The sequence below is a fragment of the Nicotiana tabacum genome, chromosome 5 (genome assembly GCF_000715075.1).
Source record: "Nicotiana tabacum cultivar K326 chromosome 5, ASM71507v2, whole genome shotgun sequence".
NCBI classification, from domain to species: domain Eukaryota; kingdom Viridiplantae; phylum Streptophyta; class Magnoliopsida; order Solanales; family Solanaceae; genus Nicotiana; species Nicotiana tabacum.
In genome coordinates this window covers 5,225,988-5,253,299 of record NC_134084.1, presented here as the reverse complement: position 1 = coordinate 5,253,299, position 27,312 = coordinate 5,225,988, and the positions used below count along the sequence as shown (strand labels likewise).

Here is a 27,312-nt window from a genome sequence, read left to right as displayed (position 1 = left end):
AGAATCATGAGACTGATACGATGATACGAGAGAGGAGGGGGTATAGCACAAAACTTTGGGTGTAAAACTCCATCTAGTGCTTTCTAGTTTCGATTAGCCAGTCAGCAGCAGTCAACTATTGACAGGGTGGACAAGAGAGACCAGTCAACGTGGATACGTGAACCAATAAAACATTGCCATGTCATCAGGCTATGACGTGCAATCCTTACAACTAACCGAACAGCAAACATAACATAATTAATACAACTACAAAAATAATTCATATATCAAACTTTATAGTCCTAAATTGACTAAACTACCACTACTGTTTATGCAGCGAGCCAGTAAGATGTATACTAAATCAAATGAAAATCAAGAGTAATTATGGAATTAAATGTTTTAATATGTAACCTCATTAATATACATATCCTAGTTTGATCAAAACCAAAAAAAACCCTGGTAAATAATACCAAAAAAGAAAAAAAGAATTGGAAAATTGATCTTCCGGCGATCTGAAAACCCCCAAGCTTGAATTTTTCTAAGTAATTCGTGCTTTTCGAAATCTGTATTATTCTATATATCAATGGCTGCCCCGTTCTTCTCGACGCCGTTTCAACCATTTGTTTATCAGGTAATTTTACGTTTTTATTATTCGAATTTCTCCTTAAATTAGATATTGCTCGGAGTCGGATCCAGAATTTCATTAACGGGTGCTGGTTTAGCTGCAACGGAGTATATGTGATAGTAGTATGAATTGATACAGCTTTATTTTGAAAGTTAAAGACATAGTGGTTGCAGGTATTGAGTTTTGTTTTTACAGATCAAATTTTTTTTTTGGGGGGGGGGGGGGGGGGGGTGGTGGTGGTGGTGAAAGAATCAATAATTGACAATAACAATATTTGCTTTTTAGTTGGGAAAAGGGTTAAAAGAACTGAATTTTACAGTTTGGTAAATCACATTATGGAAGAAGTTATGAATTTGGTGTTCTGAGGATTTTTAAAGGGAATACTATTATTTGTTGAAGTGCTCTTTTCTTTATTTGATGCAATTAATTTTGTATATATAGTAATTTAGTTCGGAAAAGTGTAAAAAGAAGGAAACTTTACTGCTTCGCGAATCACATTACGAGGAGAAGTTATGAATTTGATGATTTTTAGGGGAGTATAATTATTTGTTGAAGTGCTTTTTTCTTTATATGGTGCAATTAATTTTGCATCTATAGTAATTTAGTTTGATGAGTGTTTGGGAGTTTGTGGCACAACTGTTCTTTTTCACGGTATGTTTAAAGGTATAGAGTTAGAGTGAAATAAGTCCGAATAGAACAGATATAGAGGATTTGCTATTGTCGCTTAATGATTGATTCGTTGATATTATCAAGGGTGTCTTTTATTTGCAACGGTAGTTGTGTTCTGGACTTTACCAACTGTCCTTAGTTAATGTTGTGAGATCCTTTTGACAATCGTTACATTCATAATTGGGTTCTGATCATCTTTAGGGAGTGAAGTTATTAACTCTTCAGCTTGGACGACAATGTAGTAACTTCGTTCGAATTAAATAAAACAATGTAGCATCTCGCCATTCCACTGTGTTGGCAAATCTATTATCCTGACCATTGTATTATATTTTGCTGTATAGAGTCCGCAAGATGCAGTAACACCTTTTCAAATTCTGGGCGGTGAAGCTCAGATTGTTCAGGTAATGTCAGCATGTAGTTTGTCTTCTCTATAAGAGGAAAATCATATGGTTGATCTAATTATATTTGTTTCCCTTTCTCTATTTACATTTCAGATTATGTTGAAGCCACAAGAAAGGATTATTGCAAAACCTGGTATGTCACTAATCATATTCTTTATAAAGGAAGCCTCTTGCTTATCTATTTGTTTATGTATATGATTTGCTCATAAGAAGTCTCACTTATTTGTTTGAGTTAGCTGTATGCCAAACACAATGTAAAATCTCTTCATTTGATAGACATTAAAGAATGGAATCAGTTCGGTTAGCTATTTGTAAAATCTACAACTTGACCAACTAGTTGAGTGGATATTTCCTCGAGGGTGAATAAGTATGCGTGGAGTACTTAAAACGTTCCCTTGCATGTTTCCACACCTTATGCAAGTAAGACGAGCCCCGGAAGCCTAACACAAAAATATTTGGTCAAGTCTGTGTGACATTAGAAATAGGCTTGCCTTCTAGAAGATTGTCGTTTTGAATCACCCACCCTAGAAGAATGATAAACTGTCTGTATATTTGAGTCAATAATCTTGATTGCATCGACTCATGATAGTAATCAGGGCATCCCCACTAATGCTTGTTGTATTTACTGTTTCCTCTTCAATGCTTAACGATACGCCAGGTGTATCGGGCATATATAAAAGTAAACAGATAAATGGTCCTTTTTCTTCCTTTATTTTGTTCTTTTTGGCTTTTCATTTTCTTTCCTCTGCCTTGGATTGGAGGGGGTTGGGGGGGAAGGGAGGGTCCTGATGAACAAGGGATTCTTATTTTGTCAGCTGTATGTTAAGTGCCCTGTGTATACGGATAGCATTGTATCTTATCAGGTCATAGATTCACGCTCAAAGGATATTTTGTATGCTTTAATCAAATATTCAAGAATGCCAAATTATATTTTGACATTTGCTATTTACTACTCACTCTTAACTGACTTACGGGGACTTTGGAATGCTTTGCAGGGTCCATGTGCTATATGTCTGGTTCCATCCAGATGGAAAATATTTATGCCACTGAAAATGAAGCAGGCGTTTGGCAATGGCTTTTTGGAAAGACTATTACAAGCATAGTTCTTTACAATACAGGTACAACTGATGGATTTGTCGGAATAGCTGCTCCTTCTCTGGCAAGAATCCTTCCGGTTCGTTCACGTTCGAACTATATTTTCATCTTGTTTGGTTATACAATCTTCTTTAGTGAGTAGACCCTTGTGCATGTGCACAATCTGGAAATTGGGGATACAAGTGCAGGATAATTAACCACCAATAAGTATGATGTCTTATTTCTTCTTGCACCGGGGTATCTAGTAAGGTATTAGGTGGAGAAAATTGTGAGAGACTCCACAGTTTAGTTACACATTGTTAGTACGGATGATTCTGTTTACATATACTTTTACTAAATAAATTGGTGTTTGTTGCTTCTGTTATTGTTCCCACACAGATTGATTTAGCGAAGTTTGGAGGTGAAATCTTATGCCAGGTAAAGATAATTCTTTATCTTGATATCCTTTTTAGTTCTTGCAAATAGGTCTCGTCCTTGTAAGCCCCCTCTTGTTTGCTTTAAGTGTTTACCAGTTAAGTATGCTTCTACCTTGACATATGACTTCAAGAATATTATTTTGTAGCCAGATGCATTTCTCTGCTCCATTAATGATGTCAAAGTCAGTAATTCCATCGACCAAAGGCCACGTAACCTAGTTGCTAATGCAGAGGTGAGATGATAAAATTGTCTTGACTTTATATATGGGCATGATTTTCAGCCTTGCTGACGGTAATTGCTACAAACAGGTTGAATCTTTGACTAATATGCTTGTAACATTTCCAGGGATTCTTAAGGCAGAAGATATCAGGCCAAGGGCTTGCATTTGTAGTCGGAGGTGGTTCTGGTATGATTTTGAATCTCAGTTAACTAATAAACTTAGACTTCTGTGGAGAATATTAAAGATGACATGCCTAGAACAGATGGTGGCTATTCATTTAAGTTTTTTTCCGTCTTACATGCGTTTGTCTGAACTCTGAACCAGCACCCTATCATTTAAACCCAAACAAAATTGCTGGACCATTTTAATTTGAGTTGTAAGATTAAGAGGTCTTAATTTTCACATCACAAGTTCTATTTTCTGATTCATTTCTTCGGGCAATATTTGCTTTTCTTCCTCAGTTGTACAGAAAAATCTCGAGGTGGGTGAAGTACTTGCTGTTGATGTGCCAAGCATTGTTGCAGTATCATCAACTGTCAATGTTCAAATAAAATACAATGGAGCCATGAGAAGGGTGGTATTTGGGGTATGTTTTCACATGTCTGCTTCGTTTGATTTCTCCTTTCATTCATCCTAACTGTTTATTGCTGAATAATATTCATCAATTAATGTATTTAAGAAATACCTCTGCTGGCAGGAATCATTTGGGTTTTCTTGTTTCATTCTTTGTCCTCCTCGTAACATCTTGTTGTTCAATGATTAAAAAAAACGTATTTGTTGTTCATAAGAGAAGTAGTGTCGAAAATCAGGGTTAAGTCCCTGCAAAGGTAAAAAAAAATAATTAGGTGATCTCTTCCTATATGTCTAGGAGTTGGTGGACGTAGCTACTTGGCACCTATGCTGGTGAGAGGTAGCAAGTATCTCGTAGACTAGTTAAGATGCGTGCAACCTGTCCCAGACATCACTGTTATCACCCTTAAAAGGAATTTGAAAAGGCTAGTTATCATCCACCAAAAGCAACATTTGAACCCATAAACTCTACTTGGTATTAATTTTAGCTGAGCTTTCTTTACTGCAGGACTGATCTCTCCTCGTTGCTCTCTTCTAGGAGGGGCTTTTACTTTCATTTCTTTAAAAGTTAACTAAGAAAGAAAAGAATAAACAAAAAAGTGTAGTTTCTTCTGAAAATGTTTATTTTTGTGTTTCAGTTAGTATGTAAAGTATGAAACTCATCGATTCCCATTTGATATTATCTCTTTCTAGTACATGTATTGATACAATGAAATGATTATACCAACAAGACCAAGTGAGACCAAAGAAAAAATAGAGTAGATTTTTTTCCAAATTAAGATATTCTGGTCATAATCTGTTCGAACTTGAGGGTTTCAGGGCTTTTCTTAAGCCAGTTTCTGGTACTTCCTTCCATTAGCATGTCTGATATTGCAACCTTTAATTAAGCTGGTTACTTCAATATTACCTGAGCTCCTCGCTAATGATTGAAGTAATCTGACTTGTGACTCTTGATTTTCTATGAAAATGTATGTTTAGCCTTCTGCTTTGCGGAACTAATCTGACTCGAGTCTGCTGTTGTCATCTCATGATTTGGTTCCTGAGGCAGATATTCCTAACTATATTTGTACAATTGCAGAATGATAATATCGTAACAGCTGTTCTAACGGGGCCTGGTATTGTATTTATTCAAAGCATGCCTTTTCATCGGCTTTCACAACGCATTGCTAGGTATTTCTCCTAGACGATGAAACCATTTGAACTTGTTAAATTACTGTGCTACTTTCTATCAACCAAATTGCTGCACTTCTGGTTGAAAATTGACAATGTTTCTGTTTCACTGTTGCAGGGCGGTAACATCTCCAAACATGAGGGACAATCCCAAATTCTTCATTCAGATAGCAATTTTCTTCTTTCTAGCTTATGTTGTTGTTGTGTCATCATTGATCTTGACAGATATTTGAACTTTTCACTTTCCATTTTCACAAAATTCTGTAGATTGTTCGTTGCGACTCTAGTCTTTTTTGGGGGATTGACAGGCATGTGAATGTTAATTACAGATATAGAGTAACAGTAAACAGGGCTATGACTTTCTCTCAATTGTGGCATAGTTTGGTATAGAAAACTGTAAAAGCAATGGAAAGTGCTCGCTTGTATAATGTATTTGAAACTTCCAATCATAGCTGGACGGTTTTTCTGATAATCTGTCTGTTGATTATACCATGGATTACTGGAGAAGGTTCATTACTTTTATATATATTTGTTAAAACTGAGAATAGATTGTTGCTAATGATTTATTACTTACAAAGTCACCTTTTTCTTTTTCATCGTATGAATTTAGAATTGGATAATATAGTTTAACTAGCTTATTTATACTTTACAGAGTGCAATATGTGTTAACCATTTGTGTGCCTATTATGGTGGGGGCAGATGCAAAATTGCTTATAATTTCAGGTCGAAGTCCATATTAACTTGTGTGGCTGATAAGTATTTTCCCCCCAAGTTGTGGTAACAATTGACAAAGCTCCCTTGAGGGAATTTAACGTTAACAGATAGCACCCAAGGGATTCGGCATGGTGGTGAATGATGTTGGTGTAAACCATGACATCCCATGTTGAAATCCCAATAGGAATTTAAAAAAAATACTAGGTGATGTTCTTCCATTTGTCTAAACTTAGGTGAGTAGAGTTAATCAATACTTGTGCTGGTAGAAGGTAGTATATATCTAGTCTAGTTGAATAATTAAGGTGCACACATAGTCCAAACTCCGCCGTTATAAAAAGAAAGCATTCACCAATCAATATTACCAGGCGCAGTGGCGGAGCCACATTGAAGCAAGGGGTGTCAAGTGACACGTCTTCGTCGGAAAATTACACTATTTTTCTAGATAAATTTTTTAATTTTATGTATATTTACTATAGGTTGACTCCCCTTGACTTTTCGATATATCTAATTATTTATATTTTGACACCCCTTGATGAAAATTCTAGATCCGCCACTGACCAGGCTTTACTTCATATTCTTAAGTTGCTTGTAACAGTACCCTTAGTAAAAAGTCCATCGGAACTATAACCCATCTTCACCCAAAAAACAATTAGCTTTATTCTCAAATTGATGTGTCGAATTAATTCTACTTGCAAGACGATCTAGACCAACTCTGTGTTAACTCAAATTCATCACTAGAAATCAACAAAAAATCAGAATTCCGCTTTCTCTTAAGTAGTTATCTCAATGAACGTATTTTCTTAGTCCAGGATATCCGGATGCATATACAGATCAGAGTCTTGATGTTAGAAGAAAGATATGAGGAGTAAATTCTAGTTATCTTTATGCCTACCACTTAAGTAGCTTTCTTTGAGGTCCTGCAGAGCATCCCTCAAAGAATCTTCATCCTGATCAGAAAATTTCAAGCACATCAGCCGTTGAGCCACTTGGTAAGTCAATTGTATGTCCTGATACTGTCTGTAATTCACCTCCATTCTCTTCATTTCCTATACGAAGGCGAAAAAAGGCAATCCGATCAACTCAAAATGGATGTGCAATTCTACATTTCTCAAAGCTTAGCAATTGGAAGCACAAACTGTAGTAAAGAAGCGTAAATGCATTGTGGATCACAGTCACTTTGTATGTGAGTTTTACAAAGCATAGTCGGTCCCAAAATTGGATAAAGAAAGTAAGATTGTGATACAAGTAGGGGTAAAGTCTGCGTACACAAGGTAAGGGGTAAGGTTTGAGTACACACTACTCTCCCCAGACCCCCCACTAGTGGGATTATATTGTTGTTGTAAGCTTCAAGATAGTTACTATGCTTTCTACTTTCCTGTTTGAAGAACCATAAAAAATTTTGAACACCTAATGGCAATTTCTCAGACAAGACATTGCTTGTTGAAGTTAAAACAAATTACCTTCTCTTTAATCCTAGATGTGATTCTTTTGGCAGTTTCTACTACTGAACTTGGTAGTCCAGCTACCCCTGCTAACATAAGGCCGTAATGTGGCACGTGACGCAGTCCATCCTTCAATAGAAACTAAGAAGGGAACACAAGAAGAAATAAGTAGTCAGGTATAAATTGGCTATAAACCATTGAATGATTCAGAGATATACCTTGAAGTCCATGCGGTTATTCCTCACATCAACATCAAAATGAAGAATTTTCACATTCGGATACATGGTGGCTAGCTCTGAAAGATTTTCCATATGAGTAGCAAATATTGAGTACCTGAAAACAGCTTAAAAAGAATCACAGTCTGGACAAGAAATCCACCCCTTCACTTCTCTTACCAGGGAAAAACAGAAAAATCTAAGTGCGCGCTACAACCACTACTACACCGCAGTCTCAAACAAGTTGGGTTCACTATATGAAAAGGTCTTATACGACCAAAGAGACGAAAATGGAGGTATATACATGGGTTGGAATATGAAACTTGGCTGTATGTATTACATGGCAACTATAAAATACATTCAAACACCTCCAGCAGTTCTCTGCCAATTTGCTAGAACTATGAAGTCTAAAATTTAACTCTGAGAAATAATGACATCTAGGAAGTGACAAGATGAAGAATTTTATTAACAGTCTCCACAAAACAAATGAAGAAATCGTTTAGGATAATATCTTCTCTATAAGGAACTTTAAACTAGTGACTCCGTAAGAGGCTCAGTGAACAATCTTATGTGTGTCCTCAGATGAATGCTGAAGGCATTTACTTCTTACAAGAAAATGCAGTGACAACACGACGTCCACTCCTGTTTCACGGTCCAGTGCAGTATTTATTATTTAACTCCCACACTCAAATAACTAATGAAGAAAAATTTCAAGTATGATGTTCCCTTGGTATACTACAGAAGTCTTTTGTAGGTTTACAACAATCTTGATTGGTTTCTAAATTTTTTGTTCCTTATTTGAATCCTGCTTCTTAGAAGAGCTCCAGAATTGGTAGTCTTCCTACCATTTATTGTATCCAGGTAAGAGCAGGAGTTTTAGCAGTTATAAGTACCAACATATTCCTTCAACTTATAAAGTGCAAAATTGAAGCCTAAATTTCAAACTTTGCTGCAGTTCATACAATGAAAGATTAAGATACCTAGCTAATCTTCTAGTTATAGGTTTTGTTATGAAATACATGCTTGGGCTACTTAACCATATTGCCTTTTAACATTGAAATACAAAGAGAGCTTTGAGATTACGCTTTAAGTGCCAATAGCTGCTCACAACAGCTCCATGCGACTGCAAATCCATCAGAGGACGAAGTCGCCCTCCCCAATTCATCCATTACGATCAGACTTCTGTATACAGCAAAGGAGGTTCAAATCACACAGACAAACCTTCATGCCAATTTTGTGGAAACAGTTTGTGAAACGATCTACCTAGGAGAGACATTTTGCATTATAAAAGCCGTCTCCTTCATCTCTGTCATGAACTGCACAAACCACAGTTACACGAAATACTGGTGATTTCTATATCGGCTATCTCCAGGAGATGATGATTCAAATATAAAGAGCAAACTTTGCAATTTGAAGAGGTCAAACTTCACCAGAAACTTATCAAAACTAATGCTAAGCTTTTTCAGAAGTTCAACTAACTATTGCATAAATATATGCACAAAATTGGTCTTCCAAAATATAGAACTTCCAGACAACAATATACCATTCAAAAGTAGAGGATCATACCGTGCTAGAGTTTGATTCGAGACTGTCCATTGTTCCCATCCTTGTAAAAATACGATCGACCACTCTCAAAGTGGCAAACCGAGCAGGAATATAGCAACCAATTTGAGCAAGGATGACAGTTAAACAAACTTGCTGAAGATAAGTACTTTTTCCACTCCTACAAAAAACAATATATGGAAGTTATCAGGTAGAAAAATGGCAAAACCAAAAGTTAATGTAAAAACTGTCTCAAAGTACTTATTAAGAAATTTGATGCTATTATGGAATAAGGTTCCTTACATGTTTGGGCCCATTACAATAGCCATATTTGATGCTTCAGAAAGAAAGATACCATTTGGCTGAAAAATTGAATTCAACACCACGTCCATATTCAGAAATTTCCAGTATCAAAGTAGATAAGTCATTAACTTGCTATGTGGAGAGAAATCTCGAACTTTTACTAAGATTTTTAGAAGAAACTAACGTACAATCAAATCATTGTTTATGCTTTCCAGAATGGGGTGCCGTCCAGAATCAATTGCCAATGGGCCATCACCTATGAGGGAAAAAAATTAAGCAATCAATTTATTCAAATCTTGTCATCTAGTAAGTACTGAGAGTTGTGACAAAACACTCACATGTAAAATTAGGTCTAGTATATCTACCAACTGGTTTCGTTGATATCGTGTGAGCAAATGAATTCACCATCATGTCTAAAAGGCACAGCACTTCTGAAAGAATGGTCAGCACAGAGACATCCTCTCGTATTGCATCCATTAGTGCTGCATATTAGTATGAAATGGCAAGACTTTTAAGTAGGGTGAGTTCTCAAATAACAACAGGGTAAACAGAAAGAAGAGTATGGCACTTCGCTGAATACATGTCAATACGAGTTAAAGATGCATTTTTATGTGTTGAGCAGAATTGTCAGAGACGTAAGAAAACTCATATTAGTATGGAAGCACTAAGCATGAGAAGGGGAGTAATCTTCCAAGTACAGAAAAAAAGGAAGAGAACATTAACAAGAGCTACATCCAATCTCATTCAGAGAAATCCCATATGATTCTAATCAACATGTCATTACTAGTGGATTTAGTGGTAAACCCAGTGTATGACTATCCAAGTCATATTTTTCTAGCCACAAAAGGAGTGCCAAAATTGATAGTGGGTTAAGTGGCAAATGTATACTATGTGCAAGCGCGGACATACTTAAGTACAGGTACTCTGTTGCTAAGCATCCGGCTACCCATATAATAAAGGGAAGAAGCCCTTGTCTGGAGCTATGCCACTGAGAATCATTAAGATGCCCGGAAACTACTACTCAGATCTCTACCAGAGCCCAGGGCAGGCAATGAGAATTAAAAAAATTATCGGAAAGCTTTTATCAAAGATTTTGACCTCTGCTAACATATATAAAAGCTCTCTTTAAAAAAGAAAGTGGACTTGCAGAGTTGAATCCAAAAGCACTCCCCTGCCCCCACGCATAAGCTACATGTACACTGTGATCAAGCCTGATAGACCATCCAAGCTTTGCATATCTCTTATGGGGTTTTGATGCAGAATGCAAGAGGAAAAAAATAAGATGTAAGATGTCACAATGATTTTTTATCTAAATTTATGTGTTAACGTTAAGCTGATCTGCTGACGAATCTTTGTTTATATTATCATATTTTTGAGTCAAGGGCATTATAGTAACACAGAATTTTGTACTTAATTCACAGGAAATATTACCTATTATTCTCTGCATCTTTTCAGCAATTAAACAACTAACGAACAGGCCCAGATTTTCCACTCTTATTTCAGGTTCCTGATCCACTAGATTGTGCTACATTAACTTTGTCCTCTAACAGACGAGTAAACCCACAAAACTTAAGGATCAAAAGTAGTCCCGATAGTTGCCTTGGTTCAAAGTTCAAACACCAAAACAGTTTGCTGACATAAGATGAAAAAACCCATAATATGTACAAATCATTTCTTCTTGCCCCATGGAAGCACCCAAAAAATCAAAACTTTATGAAGCAAATGCCTTAAGTTATGAAGTCGCCGCTAATATTGTCATGCTGAAAAGACAAGCATTTGATTATGTAGACAGGAGATCCAAAGGCAATAGCAGAAAAGTTTGTGCATTTCAACCAACTTACCTTCCAGGCAGAGTGCAGTCCTCAACCAGCATTCTTTAGCTGCAGACTTGTTCCTCGCATTCAACTGTGAATACAAGCAGTGAATGAAGAATAACCACCTCATCTATGAGTAAAAATAAGGATTGAAAGAATACATTCTTTCACAAAAGGACTAAATTGGTTGATACTGCAAGTGTATGCAAATAAAATAGTCCTAGATGATTGATGGCTATTCTAATATCAAAATTGATGGTTACACGTGAACAGAAGGAAACAAGTAATATGTGGATCATTCACAGAATCTTAAAAGTTTTAGTCATAGTCAGCACATACAGACACGAAGCTCTGTATAGATAGAATGTACCTCTTTCATATATTTTGAGGTTAATTAATTCGTGAACAATCTACCTCTTTCATGTTTACATAGATCAATGTGTAACTCAAAAGTGTCATCCCTATTCTCAACTAACTTGTTTATTATTTTCTGGGAAGCGCCACTACTCGTGCAGTACTCAGGTTACAACAGATTCAGAAGTCCAACAGATTCAGAAGACCATCCAAAGGAAAGAACGACCGCATAGCGACCTCTATAAAGTTAAACACTATAGCTATGTTTAAGACATTTGTCTTTCTCCTGGAATATTTGATCTTACTTTCTAGTTACTTTGGTTGTGTTAAACTCTTAAAAAGTATTTTACACCACATGAAAGAAAACAACTTAGGGGCACCGGTTCGGACAAGATGCGGAAAGCGCGACTTAGATGGTTCGGACATGTGCGGAGGAGAAGCCTAGATGCACCGGTTAGGAGGTGTGAGCGGTTGTCTTTGGCAGGTACGAGAAGAGGCAGAGGGCGGCCTAAGAAGTATTGGGGCGAGGTGATCAGGCAGGATATGGCGCGGCTTCAGATTTCCGAAGACATGGCTCTTGATAGGAACATGTGGAGGTCGAGCATTAGGGTGGTAGGCTAGGGGGGAGTCGAGAGTTCTTCCCTCTTTGTACCGGGTAGTCTGATAGAGTTTTGCTTAGAAGTTTTGGCCAGAGTTGTTCACATGCTCGAAACGCAAACCAAGGTGGAGATTGAAAATGTTGGTTTATGTTTAGTTAACAATGGCATGCTGAAAATGTTGGTTTATGTTTAGTCAACAATGGCATGCCAATTGGAAGAGTTGGTGGAAAGAGTTGGTGTGGATGCTAGGAGGAAGCTTCCTCCTTTGATGTCACCCATGACATCAAGAGGAGGTAGTTTGATGTCACCAATGACATCAAGAAGAGGTCTTTACCTCTATAAATAGATGCACTCCTTCACTTGTAGAAATCATCCCAAAATAATACAATACATTGTAGTGAGTAGAGAGTTAAGAGAGAAATTCTCTTAAGTGTAATTGGGAAATCTCCCCTTCCTTTGTTAATATTAAAAGGGCAATTGTTCTCTGGTGGACGTAGGATTATTTTGATCCGAACCACGTTAAATCTTGTGTTCTTTCTTTTACGTTTCCGCTAACAATTGGTATCAGAGCGACAGGATTCTTTAACGATCCAAGGAGAAAGAACAAGCAAATATGAGTTCCATGAAGTTTGAAATTGATAGATTCAATGGACGCAACAACTTCAATATCTGGAAGATCCAGATGATGGCGTTACTGCGGAGGGAAGGTTCAATCCATGCTATTGACGGAAAGTATCCTACGGATATATCAGCTCCCGACAAGGAGAAGATTGAAGGGGATGCATTGAGTGCAATCCAACTATCCCTTGCACCTAACGTGCTTTGTGAAGTGAGTACGGGTACCGAAGAGACGGCCAAACAGTTATGGGAAAAGCTAGAAGGGCTATACCAAGACCGATCAGTGACAACAAGAATGTTGTTACAACGGCGTCTTCACACATTTAAGATGGGGTCAGGTACTTCGTTACAAGATCATTTAGATGCGTTTAATAAACTTGTCATGGACTTACAGATTGCAGGAATTAAAAGGGAGGAGGAGACGCTTGCATGTGCTTTGCTATTTTCATTGACTTCAGGATATCGTGATATTGAGAATTCAATGATGTATAGCAAGGAGCCTATCAAGCTTGAGCAAGTGCGGCAGGCACTTAACTCTAGTGATGTGCGGAGGCACATTGAAGGAGATAGAGATGACCAGGCAAGTGGCCTCTTTGTAAGAGGCCGGACTAGCCAACAGGGAAAGACCAAATCAAAGCACAGATCAAAGTCTCGTGTGAACAAGAAGAATACAGAGTGTTGGGGTTGTGGCAAGAAGGGGCACTTTGAACGAGATTGCCCAATGTCAAAGTCCAAGGAAAAGGCGAGTGCATCTACAGTTGAACAGGTACATAATTTTGATAATGATTATGTACTAACAACATCGTGTAATAATAATAGTAGTTATGAAAACAAATGGGTGTTAGACTCTGCTTGTACTCTGCATATGACGTTCCGAAAAGACTGGTTTAGCAGCTACGAGAAAAGTGGAGGAACCGTAGTAATGGGCAATAATGCAACTTGTGCAATAGTTGGCATTGGCTCAGTTCGGGTTCGCTGCCATGATGGAATCGTGAGGACTATTACACAAGTCCGTCATGTTCCTGATCTGAAGAAGAATTTGATCTCCTTGGGTACTCTGGATGAACAAGGCTACAGGTACATGAGCGAAGCAGGAACTATGAAGGTGACTAAAGGTTCTTTAGTCATGCTGAAAGGCAAGCTGGAGAACGGCCTTTACACATTGGCCGGAAGCACCATTGTTGGCTCTACAAATGCATCTACAGTGCAGTTATCTAATGATGACAAGGCAAGACTATGGCACATGAGACTGGGTCATATGAGCGCACGTGGACTGGAGATGTTGAGCAATCGTAAACTTTTGGAAGGTGAGAAGATCAGCACGCTTGACTTCTGTGAGCACTGCATTCTAGGGAAGCAGAAGAAGGTCAGCTTCAGCACTGGCAAACACAAGACAAGAGGAGTGCTAGACTACATCCATTCAGATTTATGGGGTCCTTCTAAACTTCCATCGAAGGGCGGAAAGAGGTATCTTCTCATTTTTATTGATGATTTCTCACGAAAGGTTTGGGTGTATTTTTTGAAGGCAAAAAGTGATGCTTTTGAAGCATTTAAAGAGTGGAAGATTTTGGTTGAAAATCAAATGGAGCGGAAAATCAAGTATCTTCGCACAGACAATGGCTTGGAGTTTTGCAATGAAGAGTTTAATGAATTCTGCAAGGTTCATGGGATCTCAAGACATAGGACTATCAGGCATACCCCACAGCAGAATGGAGTTGCCGAGAGAATGAACAGAACTCTTCTTGAAAAGGCTCGTTGTATGCTCCTACAAGCCAAAATGTCCAAAGTATTTTGGGCTGAAGCAGTTCACACTGCTGCTCATATTGTCAATCGATCTCCAGCATCGGCAATTGACTTTAAAACTCCGAATGAGGTATGGTCAGGTGAACCCTCTAACTATTCATACTTACGAGTATTTGGGTGTCCAGCTTATTATCACGTTAATGAAGGAAAGCTTGAACCAAGGGCTAAGAAGGCCATATTCGTAGGGTATGTGGATGGAGTAAAAGGGTACAAACTTTGGTGTTTGTCTTTACTCAAATTTATAGTTAGTAAAGATGTCACCTTTGATGAATCCTCTATACTTGATCCCCGTAAAGTTTCCGTGGAGTTTTCAGGAAACAAGAACAACGAGCAGGTGGAGCTTCCGGTGGAGCTTGCCAAGGAAAAGGATCAAGAGACTCACGTTAAAGATGAGTCAGAAGATGTAGGCGTTGAAGAACTTGCTGTCAATGAACCATACACAATTGCGAAGGGGAGGGAGAAGAGGCAGACACGAGAACCGGAACGTCTTATAAATCAAGCAAACTTGATTGCATATGCGTCCGTAGCTGCACAAGAAGAGATTAAAGATCTGGAGCCCTCCTCGTATATTGAAGCAACTTCTTGCAAGGATGCCGCACAATGGCGGTTAGCCATGACTGAAGAGATGGAGTCTCTTCACAAGAATCAGACATGGGTCTTAGTGAAAAGACAAAAGGGGGAGAGGACAGTTGGATGCAAGTGGGTCTACCGAAAGAAAGAGGGAATTCCTGAAGTGGAAGATGCTAGGTTCAAGGCTAGATTGGTTGCAAAAGGTTTCAGCCAAAAGGAGGGAATTGACTACAATGAGATTTTCTCTCCGGTCGTGAAGCATAGCTCAATTCGCGTGCTACTAGCATTGGTTGCACAATTTGACTTGGAGCTTCAACAGCTTGATGTCAAAACTGCTTTCTTACACGGTGATCTAGAAGAGACAATCTATATGGATCAACCTGAAGGTTTCCTAGCTGAGGGAAAAGAAGATCACGTATGTCAACTAAAGAAGTCTTTGTATGGTTTGAAGCAATCCCCTAGACAGTGGTACAAGAGGTTTGATGCATTCATGACTACACATGAATTCTCAAGGAGTGCATTTGATAGTTGTGTGTATCACAAGAAGATGTCTGGTAACTCAATGATTTATTTACTATTGTATGTTGATGATATGCTTATTGCTGCTAACAACATTACAGAGATAAATGCTTTGAAGAAACTATTGAGTAAGGAATTTGACATGAAGGATTTAGGAGCTGCAAAGAAAATCCTTGGTATGGAGATTTCAAGAGAAGACGATGTTGTACATCTTTCTCAGAAGAGGTATATTGAAAGGGTTCTCGAGAGATTCAATATGCAAACGTGCAAGCCTTGCAGTTGGTAGTATTATGTATGCTATGGTATGCACACGTCCAGATATTGCTCAATCTGTAAGTGTGGTAAGTAGATACATGTCCAACCCAGGAAAGAGGCATTGGGAAGCTGTCAAGTGGATATTGAGATATCTCAAAGGAGCTTCTGGTGTTGGTCTTACCTTTCGAAAAAGTGGTACAGGTATTTCAATTCTCGGTTATGTGGATTCTGACTATGCAGGAGATCTTGACAGAAGAAGGTCCACAACTGGATACATCTTTACCCTCGTTGGCAGTGCCGTCAGTTGGAAGTCGACTTTGCAGTCGATTGTCGCTTTGTCTACGACAGAAGCAGAATACATGGCAGCAGCGGAGGCGGTAAAGGAAGCTATCTGGTTGAAAAGTTTAGTAGCGGAATTGAGTTTGGTTCAGCTGGAATCAACTCTTAGATGTGATAGTCAGAGTGCTATTCATCTAATGAAAAATCAGAGATTTCATGAGCGCACTAAACACATTGATGTCAGATTTCATTTTATTCGAGATGTTATTGATGAGGGAACTATCAAGGTCGTGAAGGTTATCACAGACGATAATGCTGCAGACATGTTGACCAAGATAGTCCCGCTCGCTAAGTTTGCACACTGCAAGGACTTGGCGGGGGTGTGCATCAACTGATGCAACTCCGAAGAGAACAGTTGCTAGGTGGAGGTGGTATGTTCAACAATGGTTTGATTCTTCTTGTTTCTTACAACGGGGTTGCCCAGTAAGCTTAGAAGTTTTGGCCAGAGTTGTTCACACGCTCGAAACGCAAACCAAGGTGGAGATTGAAAATGTTGGTTTATGTTTAGTTAACAATGGCATGCTGAAAATGTTGGTTTATGTTTAGTCAACAATGGCATGCCAATTGGAAGAGTTGGTGGAAAGAGTTGGTGTGGATGCTAGGAGGAAGCTTCCTCCTTTGATGTCACCCATGACATCAAGAGGAGGTAGTTTGATGTCACCAATGACATCAAGAGGAGGTCTTTACCTCTATAAATAGATGCACTCCTTCACTTGTAGAAATCATCCCAAAATAATACAATACATTGTAGTGAGTAGAGAGTTAAGAGAGAAATTCTCTTAAGTGTAATTGGGAAATCTCTCCTTCCTTTGTTAATATTAAAAGGGCAATTGTTCTCTGGTGGACGTAGGATTATTTTGATCCGAACCACGTTAAATCTTGTGTTCTTTCTTTTACGTTTCCGCTAACAGGTGTTATTGTCCTTTCACTTATTCGTTGTGTTATTTTCTTTCTGGCATCGTTTGTTGTTACATGCCTTTTCTTTTGTTTCTTTTCTGATATTATTGTCTCTCTTGATTGAGCCGAGAGTCTCCCGGAAACAGCCTCTCTACCCTTTTCGGGGTAAGGGTATGGCCGTACAGTCTACTCTCCCCAGACCCCACTAGTGGGATTTTACTGAGTATGTTGTTGTTGTTGTATGAAAGAAAACAACTTAGGTATTTTCAAGAGTGTTAGTGATTTTCCACTAGAGTTGTCTATGTCCTCGCTTAACACTTGCTTTCACCAACCTATACAACTATCACCAAACAGTATTCCCACACTTCCCTTTCACATTATTGCATATTGAAAACATTTTACGCTGATCCACTACTTTTTCTTTTAGCCTTCGTGCCCCATCCCCAATGGTGCATTCACTCCCGCCCTTAAGAGTTATTGCTTCAAGTTGATTTGCCGGGTTTTCCTCATGAAAATTTGCAAGAGCAATATCTTCTGGAATATGTTTTGCACCAAACCAAATGGAGCCTACAGAGGAATGTAGCAATGGATGCCAGGTAATACTCACTGAAGCAAGTTCAAGACTGGAGCAATGGACATTGTTTCCATGTTTCATGACCTGATTAGCGTGAAAGTTGTTAGAGGAAAAGAAGCATAAATGCTTAATAAAAGTTTAATTTTTAATATAGCATGACAACCTGGATGAACTTGCTGGGTAGTTTTCCCTGTATGTCCTTTTGCGGAATGCTAAAGTAAAACCCTTTCCTGTTATTGAATGGGATCTTCAAGTTTGGCAGTCTGAAATCTTCACGATACTTATTTGCTAGGTCGTATATAGCTACAAATTCAGTGTTTGTTAGAAACTAAGACAATGAACTTAGAAGGGAAAAGAACATGTAATATGGCAGAAAAACCTTCGCTGGTGTCACAAAATGATCTACGGGCCATATCAAGAAGCCCATCAACTCCAGCCTTAAGAGCAAAACACTGCTGTGTCCGTGCAACAAAAGGAACTCGTGTATGAAGGACATCTTCATCAATCACTTCTCCAATTCTGAGAGAACAAATATCACATGGATAAAATAAACATATGAATTGCAGTATTCATCGAATATCCTAAATCATATTAGAACTGCAAATCAGTTACAAGGATTGATAGATGCAGAGGAATAATTAGCTCATGGACGTAAACAAAATTAAGGAGGAACAGGAATCCTCTCTTTCAGAAAAACAAGAACGGAAAAAGAAGAAAGTCCTAGAAGGGATTGAGGTGGAGAATATTGAAGATACATTAACAATGAAAAAATGGAACTGTCTGAATTCTGAAGTGGGGCTCACCAACATGGAGAGGGATTGGAGGGAAGAGTCAGGTATCTAAGCAAATATGAACGTTACCTGTTCCTGATTGAAGTATATTTTTCATTCTCACATATGGACTTGTAAACATTTCCCAGCAGACAACTCTTGGCTTCTTTAAGCACCTGAATCACAAGCTAATCATTGTACCATACAAGATACAGAAAAGTGAATGCCTGACCCCAACAATGATGCTGCACCTGGGAGAGTAACGGTAAAGCATCAAGAGCGGTTTTGAGAAGAATAATGCTGGATATCATAATTTGGTTCCTCCTTCCATTATCTGAAGCCAAGACTTCATTAGTAACTCTCTTTGGCTTGAAGCAGAAGTGACAAAGGACCCTATCTGGATGGAGAAACATAGGTCAACTTTCTGAAATGGGACAAGCCATATAGAATACAAGAGAGAATCAACCTCCTTTCTATGACGTTACCTGTTTCTTTCGGAAACTTACGAAGGGCCTGAGACAAGCCAAAGAATAGCTGCTCATTGCTCATCAACTCATCCTGGATATAAAATGATAAAAGTGTCACAGGTTTTGACTGGATCACATTACATCCTGAAAGGCACGGCATAAACTACAGGATAATAACACTCAGAAAGCAGCTGCAGGCTGGTTAAATTTTATTGGCACCAAAACTCCATCAAGTAATGACCAGTGTGATTGCATAATCTGGTAGCTGTAGTCAAACAGCATATTCCCCTCAGTCTTAAAAACTTTAATTTTCCTGTGGAACACCTCAGTTCAGCTAGTAGTTCAGAGAACCCTCAATCTCCTCCTTCCTGTTTCGATCACCCAAAGCAACACTAACATTTAAAAAATAAAGCCTTTTCCTGAGAAGGCTTACTCTCAATAAAATAGATCTTCTAGAGGAGATACAACCGCAATAGAGAAATTCTTAACGCAGAAGATTGCTAAACGAATGTAAAAAAATAACATGAAAATTTACTGGAGGGATGGCAGCAAAATCTGATTCTATAGTAGCAGAGCATGTCATATATTCTTCTGTCTCATGCAATACATTGAAAACCTACCAGGCAATTGAGTCGAGTGTTAATGGTCTCTATGTCTTTCAGAGGCTGCAAAAGATTTGCCCTCAGAAGTCTAGTCCTGCGGTGGAGTATGATCAAGCAAACACAGATTTATGTTGTAGGTGCACAGCATACTGAAATAGACAGATTACAGAATTTTCCATCCTGTGCAGAACTTTAACATAAGAACTATGAAGTTGCCTCAAGTGTGGGCTTAGTATTTACGTTTATCATTCTTGTATTCACAAAGTGGCAAAAGGCATTAAGCACAAAACTGACTGTCTTTTCATATACAATGATGTGCTCCATATAGCAGGTTAACATTGTTGACAGTCATCTGAATAATATTTATAAATTGGTATATGATTCCCAGTAATTTAGGGTTTTTGTATTACAGAAACCAAGCTAAATCCTACACCATTCACAGTTCTGTATATTAGGTATAACACAATCTAGGTGTAGAAATTGAAAAGTAATGTCTATCACACAACCTTATCATGTGAAACAAGAGGCACACTGAATAGAATTGCACAAAGACATTTATAACCATGAACTGACAGATTATTACCAGCTTATCAATGCAATTATTTCCATACCCGCCAATAGTTCGAGTTGTTTTAAGCATGTGGAATAAACTTCTCTTTTTGCTGTTTGTGCCCAAAAGAGAAGAGTGCATAGGCTCAATTATCTCCAAGTTCTGAACACTGCCATCAACGACAAAGTATAAAATTTAGATCATCTACAAAGTCTTACAATAAATTCTAACTTTTCTAAACACAATCCTTTAGGATAATTGAAAGCGTAATGCTGATGTTATCAGCTGAAATGGAACTCAGTAGCCAGTATGACTAGTAAGTGATAGATCCAAGCTGATATGCAACAGCCACTAATTTGGTATGAGGAAGTTACCTGGTGGCATCAATGTTCATGTGGTCAAAAGATCCATTGAAGGTAACCTGTGGAAAGAGAAGACAACTTTGAATCTCGAATACTCCTTTTGACTACTCAAAGTTCCATGAAATTCTTAGATATGCTACATCCACCATAATGGCACATTTATATCTATATATTAACATTTCTGTTTCTTGATCACAAAATGAGAAATCTCTCTTCCAAAGGAGCTTCAAAGAAATAGCGCATATGGCCCTTTAAAGGACACCAGTGGACAAAATACTCAATATCCTAACCTTCAAAAAGTTGAAAATCATGCCACTTCAATTTTCGCTAAGAAATAGGAAAAGCTTAGCTAACTCACTAACCCCTCACCCGCCAAAAATTCAAATGAATAAAGAAAGAAAGTTTTCATCATTGCAATGTTCTAGTTCTATATACCAAAGCTGGACATAGTAAGTATCAATTAACACAAAATATGTTACTTTAAGACCTACTAGGACAGATTGTTCTTGCCAATAGTATGCAAAAACATGATCTGAGACATTCTTCTTTCTTGGTAAAATTTATTGGCGTTGCTGCAACTACAATAATCACAAACAAATCACTGAATATTGGTGAACAGGGACTAGTTCATACTTCTTTCACTTTAAATTACACTTTAATGTGGCGCAATGTGATGGACATAATAATAAAAATAATAGTTGCACTATGTGAAACCATTTTGCATGGCAAAATCATGCTTGCAGTAGATAGGTTAAATAAGTTGAAGTGTTTTTCACTCCTATTTAATAAAATAATAGTTGCACTATGTGAAACCACTTTGCATGGCAAAATCATGCTTGCAGTAGATAGGTTCAATAAGGTGAAGTGTTTTTCCCTCCTATTTGGCTCTTTTATGCATGAGAAGTCGCACATACCAGCAAAGAGTGATTTACCACAATAACACCTTTCTCTGCTTCAATCCTGCACATGATGTACTTGCATATCATATCTGAAAATAATCAAGTGAAACAAGAGGCAGTTTTCCTCTAAATTACTAGCATCTTTAATATGCTTAAAACAAATCCTTTTTGGATTCACATATTGGTAATATGTGAATGAATTCTTGGTTATAATCCTGCCAAGCATCAAAAGTGTTTTAGTTTTTCATAAAAGCTAATGAATGACAGACTTCACATACTCAAGGTTGTCAGTATCAACAAAGTAACATATTAATTTGACGAAATTCGGATGTTTAAAGGTGGCTTATCATTTGAGGACCACAGTTTAATGAAATGCAGGAACAAGTATTTCCATTGGGCTAAGGATGAGATCTCAAAGTCTCATGTCGATGGTGCAACACCACAATGTTACTCATCGGCGGAGAGTATTTTTAGCTCTCTCTAGAGTGATTTGAGGGCATATCTGTTGACTTGGGCTAGCTCTTTTACACTCTAGAAAAGTAACACATAACTTAGACCTATACTAACTGTGACATTCATGAGCTCACTAGATCAAATTGCAAACTGTGTGTCAGAAAAGAGCATTGATGACACTCTTAGAGCAAATAAGCCTATTTGAGTGTTGCCTAGCAGATATGGATATTAATGCTGTTGCTAACTGTTCTACGGAGTGCATCACGACTCTCAAGAATTTACCAAAGAACTCGAAGTTTTCATTCTATGCAAGAAGTGCAGATGAAATATTTCAATACCATGTCCATTAAATTGAAAGTCACCATAGCATCATACCACTTGATAGTTGCCGCTGCTGCAGCCAGACACAAATAATATTGCTTGTAGTATGAGTCCAAACCAAGAGCAGACGGTTCCTTAGCAGCTAATCCTTTAACCAGTACAGCTCCCTTCATAACATATTAAAGTATGAAGTAGTGTCAGTGCTATTTAATGGAGAAGCAGCAGAGTCGAAAATGCATAGTTTCAGAACTACCCTGGTATCATCAAAGCAACCACGATTCATTATAACCTGTTTACATCAACATAAGCATAAGTCCTAAGCTTTTAAGAATTAGAAATTACGCATTTTATCGAAATAGAGCCACCAATATGTTTAGAGGCAACACCTTTCTTGTGGAGGAACAAAATCCATCAGCTAGCTGTGAGACTCCGACCATTCCATCTGCTGCCAGTTTATTTGGAGGAACAATGATCGCCATAGGTTCATAGAACTGTAGTAAAGTCTTTGTATTTTGATAGGAGCTGCTAGTCTCTATATACTGAGAAAGATGCAGTGAAGCTGATCGCAAGTCAAATGCAGCTACTCCAACCTGCCGACAAAATTGCTATTGCCAGTTAGGGTGTGAAGCTTCAGCAAAGCACGGATTTTTCCTTTTTATTTCTGATTTAATACTTAAAAAGTCATTATCACGTGTACACGTAATACTCAATCCTGAGAAGTTATATTAAAGAAACAAACTTCACCAGAATTTATGAGTTACTTGGAAATTCAACTGTTAACTCATCCACTTTTACATAATACTGAAGATATCTCAAAGATGCTTGCATCCAGGGAACCGTAGGCGCAGATTCTTTCTTTAAATGCAATCGACCGGAGTAATTAATGGATTCTTTTTTAAAAAAGAGAAAAGAAAATGCTAACTCCATTTAAGTCATCAAGAAGAAAAGTAAAATGCAGCATCGGTCGGAGAAGCACCATAGGCTTCTTTAGCTGGTTCCTTTCTAGATCACTTAAGCCGTAAAGTTCTCAGGAACTACATTAAGTGGTCCATATTTTCAACCTGATAAAATGGACCTTGGGACTAACTCAATCCCAAAAGCTAGCTTATGAGGTGAGAATTGTCCAAGACCATATAAGGAGACCAAGACACCCATTACCCACCGATGTGAGACAGAACTCAACACCCCCTCACGCCCAGGCTTGCATATGGGTGTCTAACGGGCCGGGTCAGCCCGTTTCCGGACCGGCCCGGACCGGTACAAGGGGGCCGGGTGGGGCTGGGTTAAAGGGGTAGGGGGGTTTGGTCCGTTCACCTATTTTCAACCGATTAACCAGACTGGTCAAACCCGATCAACAGAAATACTGTAGAACCAGTTAAACCGGCCTAGACCGGCCTGGCCCAGACCGGTTAACGGCTAGCTTTTTTTTTTTTTTAATTGTTGATTGGGCAGCCCATGTTAACTGTTGGCAACGGTCGCCTGCCAAGGAGCCGTTGCCCAACGGCTGATTTGCGCAATTACCCCTTTTTGGACCTTTTTTTTTAAAAAATTAACACTTGTGTAATTACAAATTTAACCTTTTGAAAAACTATAAATACACCCCCTCCCCCTTCTTCATTTCTTCACTCGTCTCTCATTTCTCAAACCCAAATTCTCAATTCAAGTTAAATCATGTCTCGTACTTCTAGAGTGCGCTCATATGTTTGGGAACACTTTGAGGTGGTAGAAGAAAATGAAGAAATTCAGAAAGTAAAGTGCAAGAACTGTGGTTGAGTCTTAAATCTTCGTCCAAAGTGTGGCACAGGCAGTTTAAGGAGGCATATGAAGAGTTGTCTTGAGCGACCTCCGGAAATTTGTATTTAAGTTGATTTGAGACAATTTGTGTTATTTTAAAATTATTAGACGTATTTATGCTTAATGTTTTAGTTTGTTAGATTAATTTGAAGTATTATTATGCATGAAAATTTAGTTTTACTCTTTTTTCGTTAATTTACTTGTTAAATGCAAACTTCAATTTTGTAATTTTGAAATAAATATAGTACTTGCAATTTATAAGTACAATTTTTTCTCATCTTCATTGTATTCTTTATATTTTTACTTTATATAAATATAATTTACAATAGTTATACAAAATACAAAAAAAAATTAAAAACTACACTAACCCAACCCAGCCCGGTCCGGCCCGGCCCCTTGTACCCGTAACCTTTACGGTTCATTTTTTACTCGGATGAATCCGAACCCGTTAAACTCGGTAAGCCCCAATCCATAACTGGCCCGGACTCCAACCCATACGGTTCCTAAATTATCCTACCCAGCCCGGCCCACCCGTTAGACACCCATAAGCCTGCAAACTGGAGCGTGAACAACATAAATGGGGCCCAACATCGGTAACAATAAATTGGGATGGGTTTGGGTCTGGCTATGATAACACGATAAAATGGACCTTGGGCCTAACTCAACCCAAAAGTTAGCTTATGAGATGAGGATTGTCCAAGATCATATAACGAGAAGTCACCCATTATCCACCAATGTGAGACACAACCCAACACAACCAAAGTTAGAAAATATACGGTGAATTCAAATTATATATCCACATTCTCATACATACATTTGAAATTAAGCATAATACAATATCTTCTATGAATTTGACAAGCTCGAAGCTATCCTAAAACTTGTAAGTTTTAATTACCTGCTTAGCTTTGTCATAAATCTGGATTACCTCAACACATCAATAAATTTCAGATATAAAACATCAACATATTCTCTGACAATACGTGTAAAATTAAGCATAATACAATCTCTTCATTTAACTTAGCTAAACTCGAAGCTACCGTCAAACTGCATCATATTTATCCATTTCTCAAATTTCTCAAACTAGTAAGCTATCACATATTTATAACATGACATAAGCACTTATAAAGTCAAATTGCACCTATTAATTCAAAAACAGAGTTCGAATTTCCTCGTCATAAATCAGAAAATATCATCAATTTATTCGGTAGAAGTTTAAACTTTTGCTCAAAATACACCTATTATTCATAACAAAAAAATCAAATTCGCTCGTCAGGTTCAAAAATCGCACCTATTCATTCAAAAAAAATCAATTCCGCTCGTTACGCAGGGAAATTGCACCTATTATCCAAAAAAAATTCAATTTGCTCGTTACGTCGCGAAAATGCACCTTTTGCTCGAAAAAGAAGATGTTTACATTCATTCGTTATACATCGCGGAACTTGTGTCTATTTATCCAAAATGAAGTTTAAAATTCAAATATGCTTGTTATACATCGCCGTAATTGTATCTATTTGTTCAAATGTAGTTCAAATTTTGCTTGTTATACATATCGAAATTGTATCTATAAGGCGAAGTCGCATCTATTTATTCAAATGAAAGTTCAAATTTGCACATTCGATGTACCTAGAAATATAGAGAGAGAGAGAGAGAGAGAGAGAGAGAGAACCTCCTTGGCGCGATTCTCGATGAGGCCGATGACGAAGCTTGATCGTTCTCCGGTGTCGTCTTCCATTTGAACTCTAAGCTCTCAGCTGAGAAGTGTGAGCAGTGATTAGAAAATATTTGGGTTTTCAATTCGCGCCAAAGGTATATATAGGGGTGAATCCCCAGTGATTGTGGGTGGCTCACACAGAATTGACATTAGTTGTGTGATGCCTATTTTTATTCCACACATTTGTGAATCCATACGTTGTGGTCAACAAAATTATGGAACTATAAAATTGTGAGATAAAAAAAAACTCACACAAGTAGCGTCAGTTGTGAATTTTTCGTGAATCTTTTTGACTCCGACTAGTATTTAAATGGGTATTTGGACATAAGAATTGTAATTTTCAAAAAAAGCAAATTCTTTTTTTCAAGTAAAAATGGTATTTGAAAATTAGTGTTGTGTTTGTACATAAATATAATTTTGGGTTGTTTTTGAAGTTTTGTGAGTAACCTGAGTGAAATTTTTGAAATCAGCTTTTTAGAGTTTTTGAAATTTTCGAAAAATTTCAAAATTCATTTTCAAGTGAAAATTAGAAATTTTATAGTCAAACACTTATTTCGAAAAATAAAAAAATTCTTATGTCCAAACGGGCTCTAAGTCACGTTTGAAGTGTAAAGATAACTTTGCATTATCAGTATTTTAATCACTATTTTCAGGCTAGTTATCAATTTTATAAAATAACTGATTAATTATAATAAAAATTTATATTTAATTACCTAATAAGTTACTTGTATATAAAAAAAATCTTATCCCATTAGTAATTACTCCAAGTAACATGCTATAAGAGGTTATTATGGTGTAAATGATACTATCTAACTTGTGATACTATAATTTGAATTATGTCTTTTTCACCACTAAAATATTCTTTAGCATGCCTTTTGGCCTACCACTTGGCAATCAAAACATTGATTTAATCATTTAGTATCATACCTAATCCATAATTATTTTTTACAAGCTTAATAGGATAAATTTTTACAATGTTATTTTGTAAATTTTAAATTATACATACATAAAAAAAGAAATTGCGCATACAATGCCATGCTCTCTTTGCCCATCTGAGACGAGGTGCGTCAAGCCATTTTAAAATGATACGTTATTGACCCAATTATACCAATTATAATTTTTTTTTTGGTCAAAAGGGATATTATATTAGCTAAACAGGTTACTACGAAGGCAGTCACACGATATTAATCAACTAATCACGTTTTCTTATTTTCTTCAACAAAATTAAAAAAAAAAAAGTATAAATCTTGCTTATGTACTAATTGAAATTGCTCAATTTTATTATACGGTATATTTTAGGTTCATTTTATGTCCTTATTGTTAACCTTGGCCCCTTGTTATTAATAGAGTTCCAGCATAAAATGAATGGACACGAGTTCGAATTCTTCGAGAAAAAAATAATCAAATTTACCAATCAACTTTTGGTTATGATTTAAAGTTAACCCAGGTTGGAGATCTGTTATGGATCAAGGGAAAGGGTAATATAAAATCAAAAGATTAACGAAAGACAAAATTGGTCAATTTTAGATAGTACAGGGGCAAAATCTATTAGGTCGAATATTGATACTACTTCTATTAAATATTGATACTATTTTCGGCATTTAATTTTTTTCATTTTTCTGGCATTTAACTAAATTTAATTTCAATTTAATCCATTTGGCAGATTGAATGGCAAACCA

The 27,312-nt window shown here is 37.4% G+C and overlaps 2 protein-coding genes across 4 annotated transcripts; one reads left to right on the top strand and one right to left on the bottom strand.

Annotated features, from left to right (window-relative positions):
* The first annotated feature begins 410 nt into the window (after positions 1-410).
* LOC107806711 (uncharacterized) lies at positions 411-5,615 on the top strand. Its single transcript, XM_016630932.2, has 10 exons — positions 411-610; positions 1,615-1,674; positions 1,768-1,807; positions 2,670-2,848; positions 3,148-3,186; positions 3,332-3,418; positions 3,532-3,592; positions 3,868-3,992; positions 5,055-5,146; positions 5,265-5,615. The coding sequence occupies exons 1-10, from the start codon at positions 563-565 to the stop codon at positions 5,377-5,379; spliced, it is 846 nt and encodes a 281-aa protein (XP_016486418.2). The 5' UTR covers positions 411-562; the 3' UTR covers positions 5,380-5,615.
* A 989-nt stretch (positions 5,616-6,604) lies between these two features.
* On the bottom strand, positions 6,605-25,772 carry LOC107788296 (DNA mismatch repair protein MSH4-like). 3 transcript variants are annotated; one of them, XM_075253286.1, is made up of 24 exons: positions 25,589-25,772; positions 22,515-22,718; positions 22,382-22,417; positions 22,183-22,295; positions 21,370-21,415; positions 20,468-20,514; positions 20,155-20,262; positions 19,562-19,637; positions 18,960-19,032; positions 18,726-18,871; positions 18,565-18,650; positions 18,084-18,223; positions 17,868-18,007; positions 17,738-17,788; positions 11,204-11,267; positions 9,701-9,844; positions 9,551-9,618; positions 9,363-9,421; positions 9,084-9,240; positions 8,781-8,833; positions 8,601-8,699; positions 7,521-7,635; positions 7,321-7,443; positions 6,605-6,906 (listed from the first exon to the last, which is right to left on the bottom strand). In XM_075253286.1, exons 1-24 carry the CDS (start codon positions 25,652-25,654, stop codon positions 6,733-6,735), a joined length of 2,388 nt encoding a protein of 795 aa, XP_075109387.1. In that variant the 5' UTR covers positions 25,655-25,772; the 3' UTR covers positions 6,605-6,732. The 3 variants fall into 3 exon arrangements, with proteins under 3 accessions (XP_075109387.1, XP_075109388.1, XP_075109389.1); XM_075253287.1 differs by having other exon boundaries at positions 21,388-21,415; positions 25,589-25,740; XM_075253288.1 differs by lacking the exon at positions 19,562-19,637 and having other exon boundaries at positions 20,127-20,262; positions 25,589-25,739.
* Between the last annotated feature and the right edge of the window lie 1,540 nt (positions 25,773-27,312).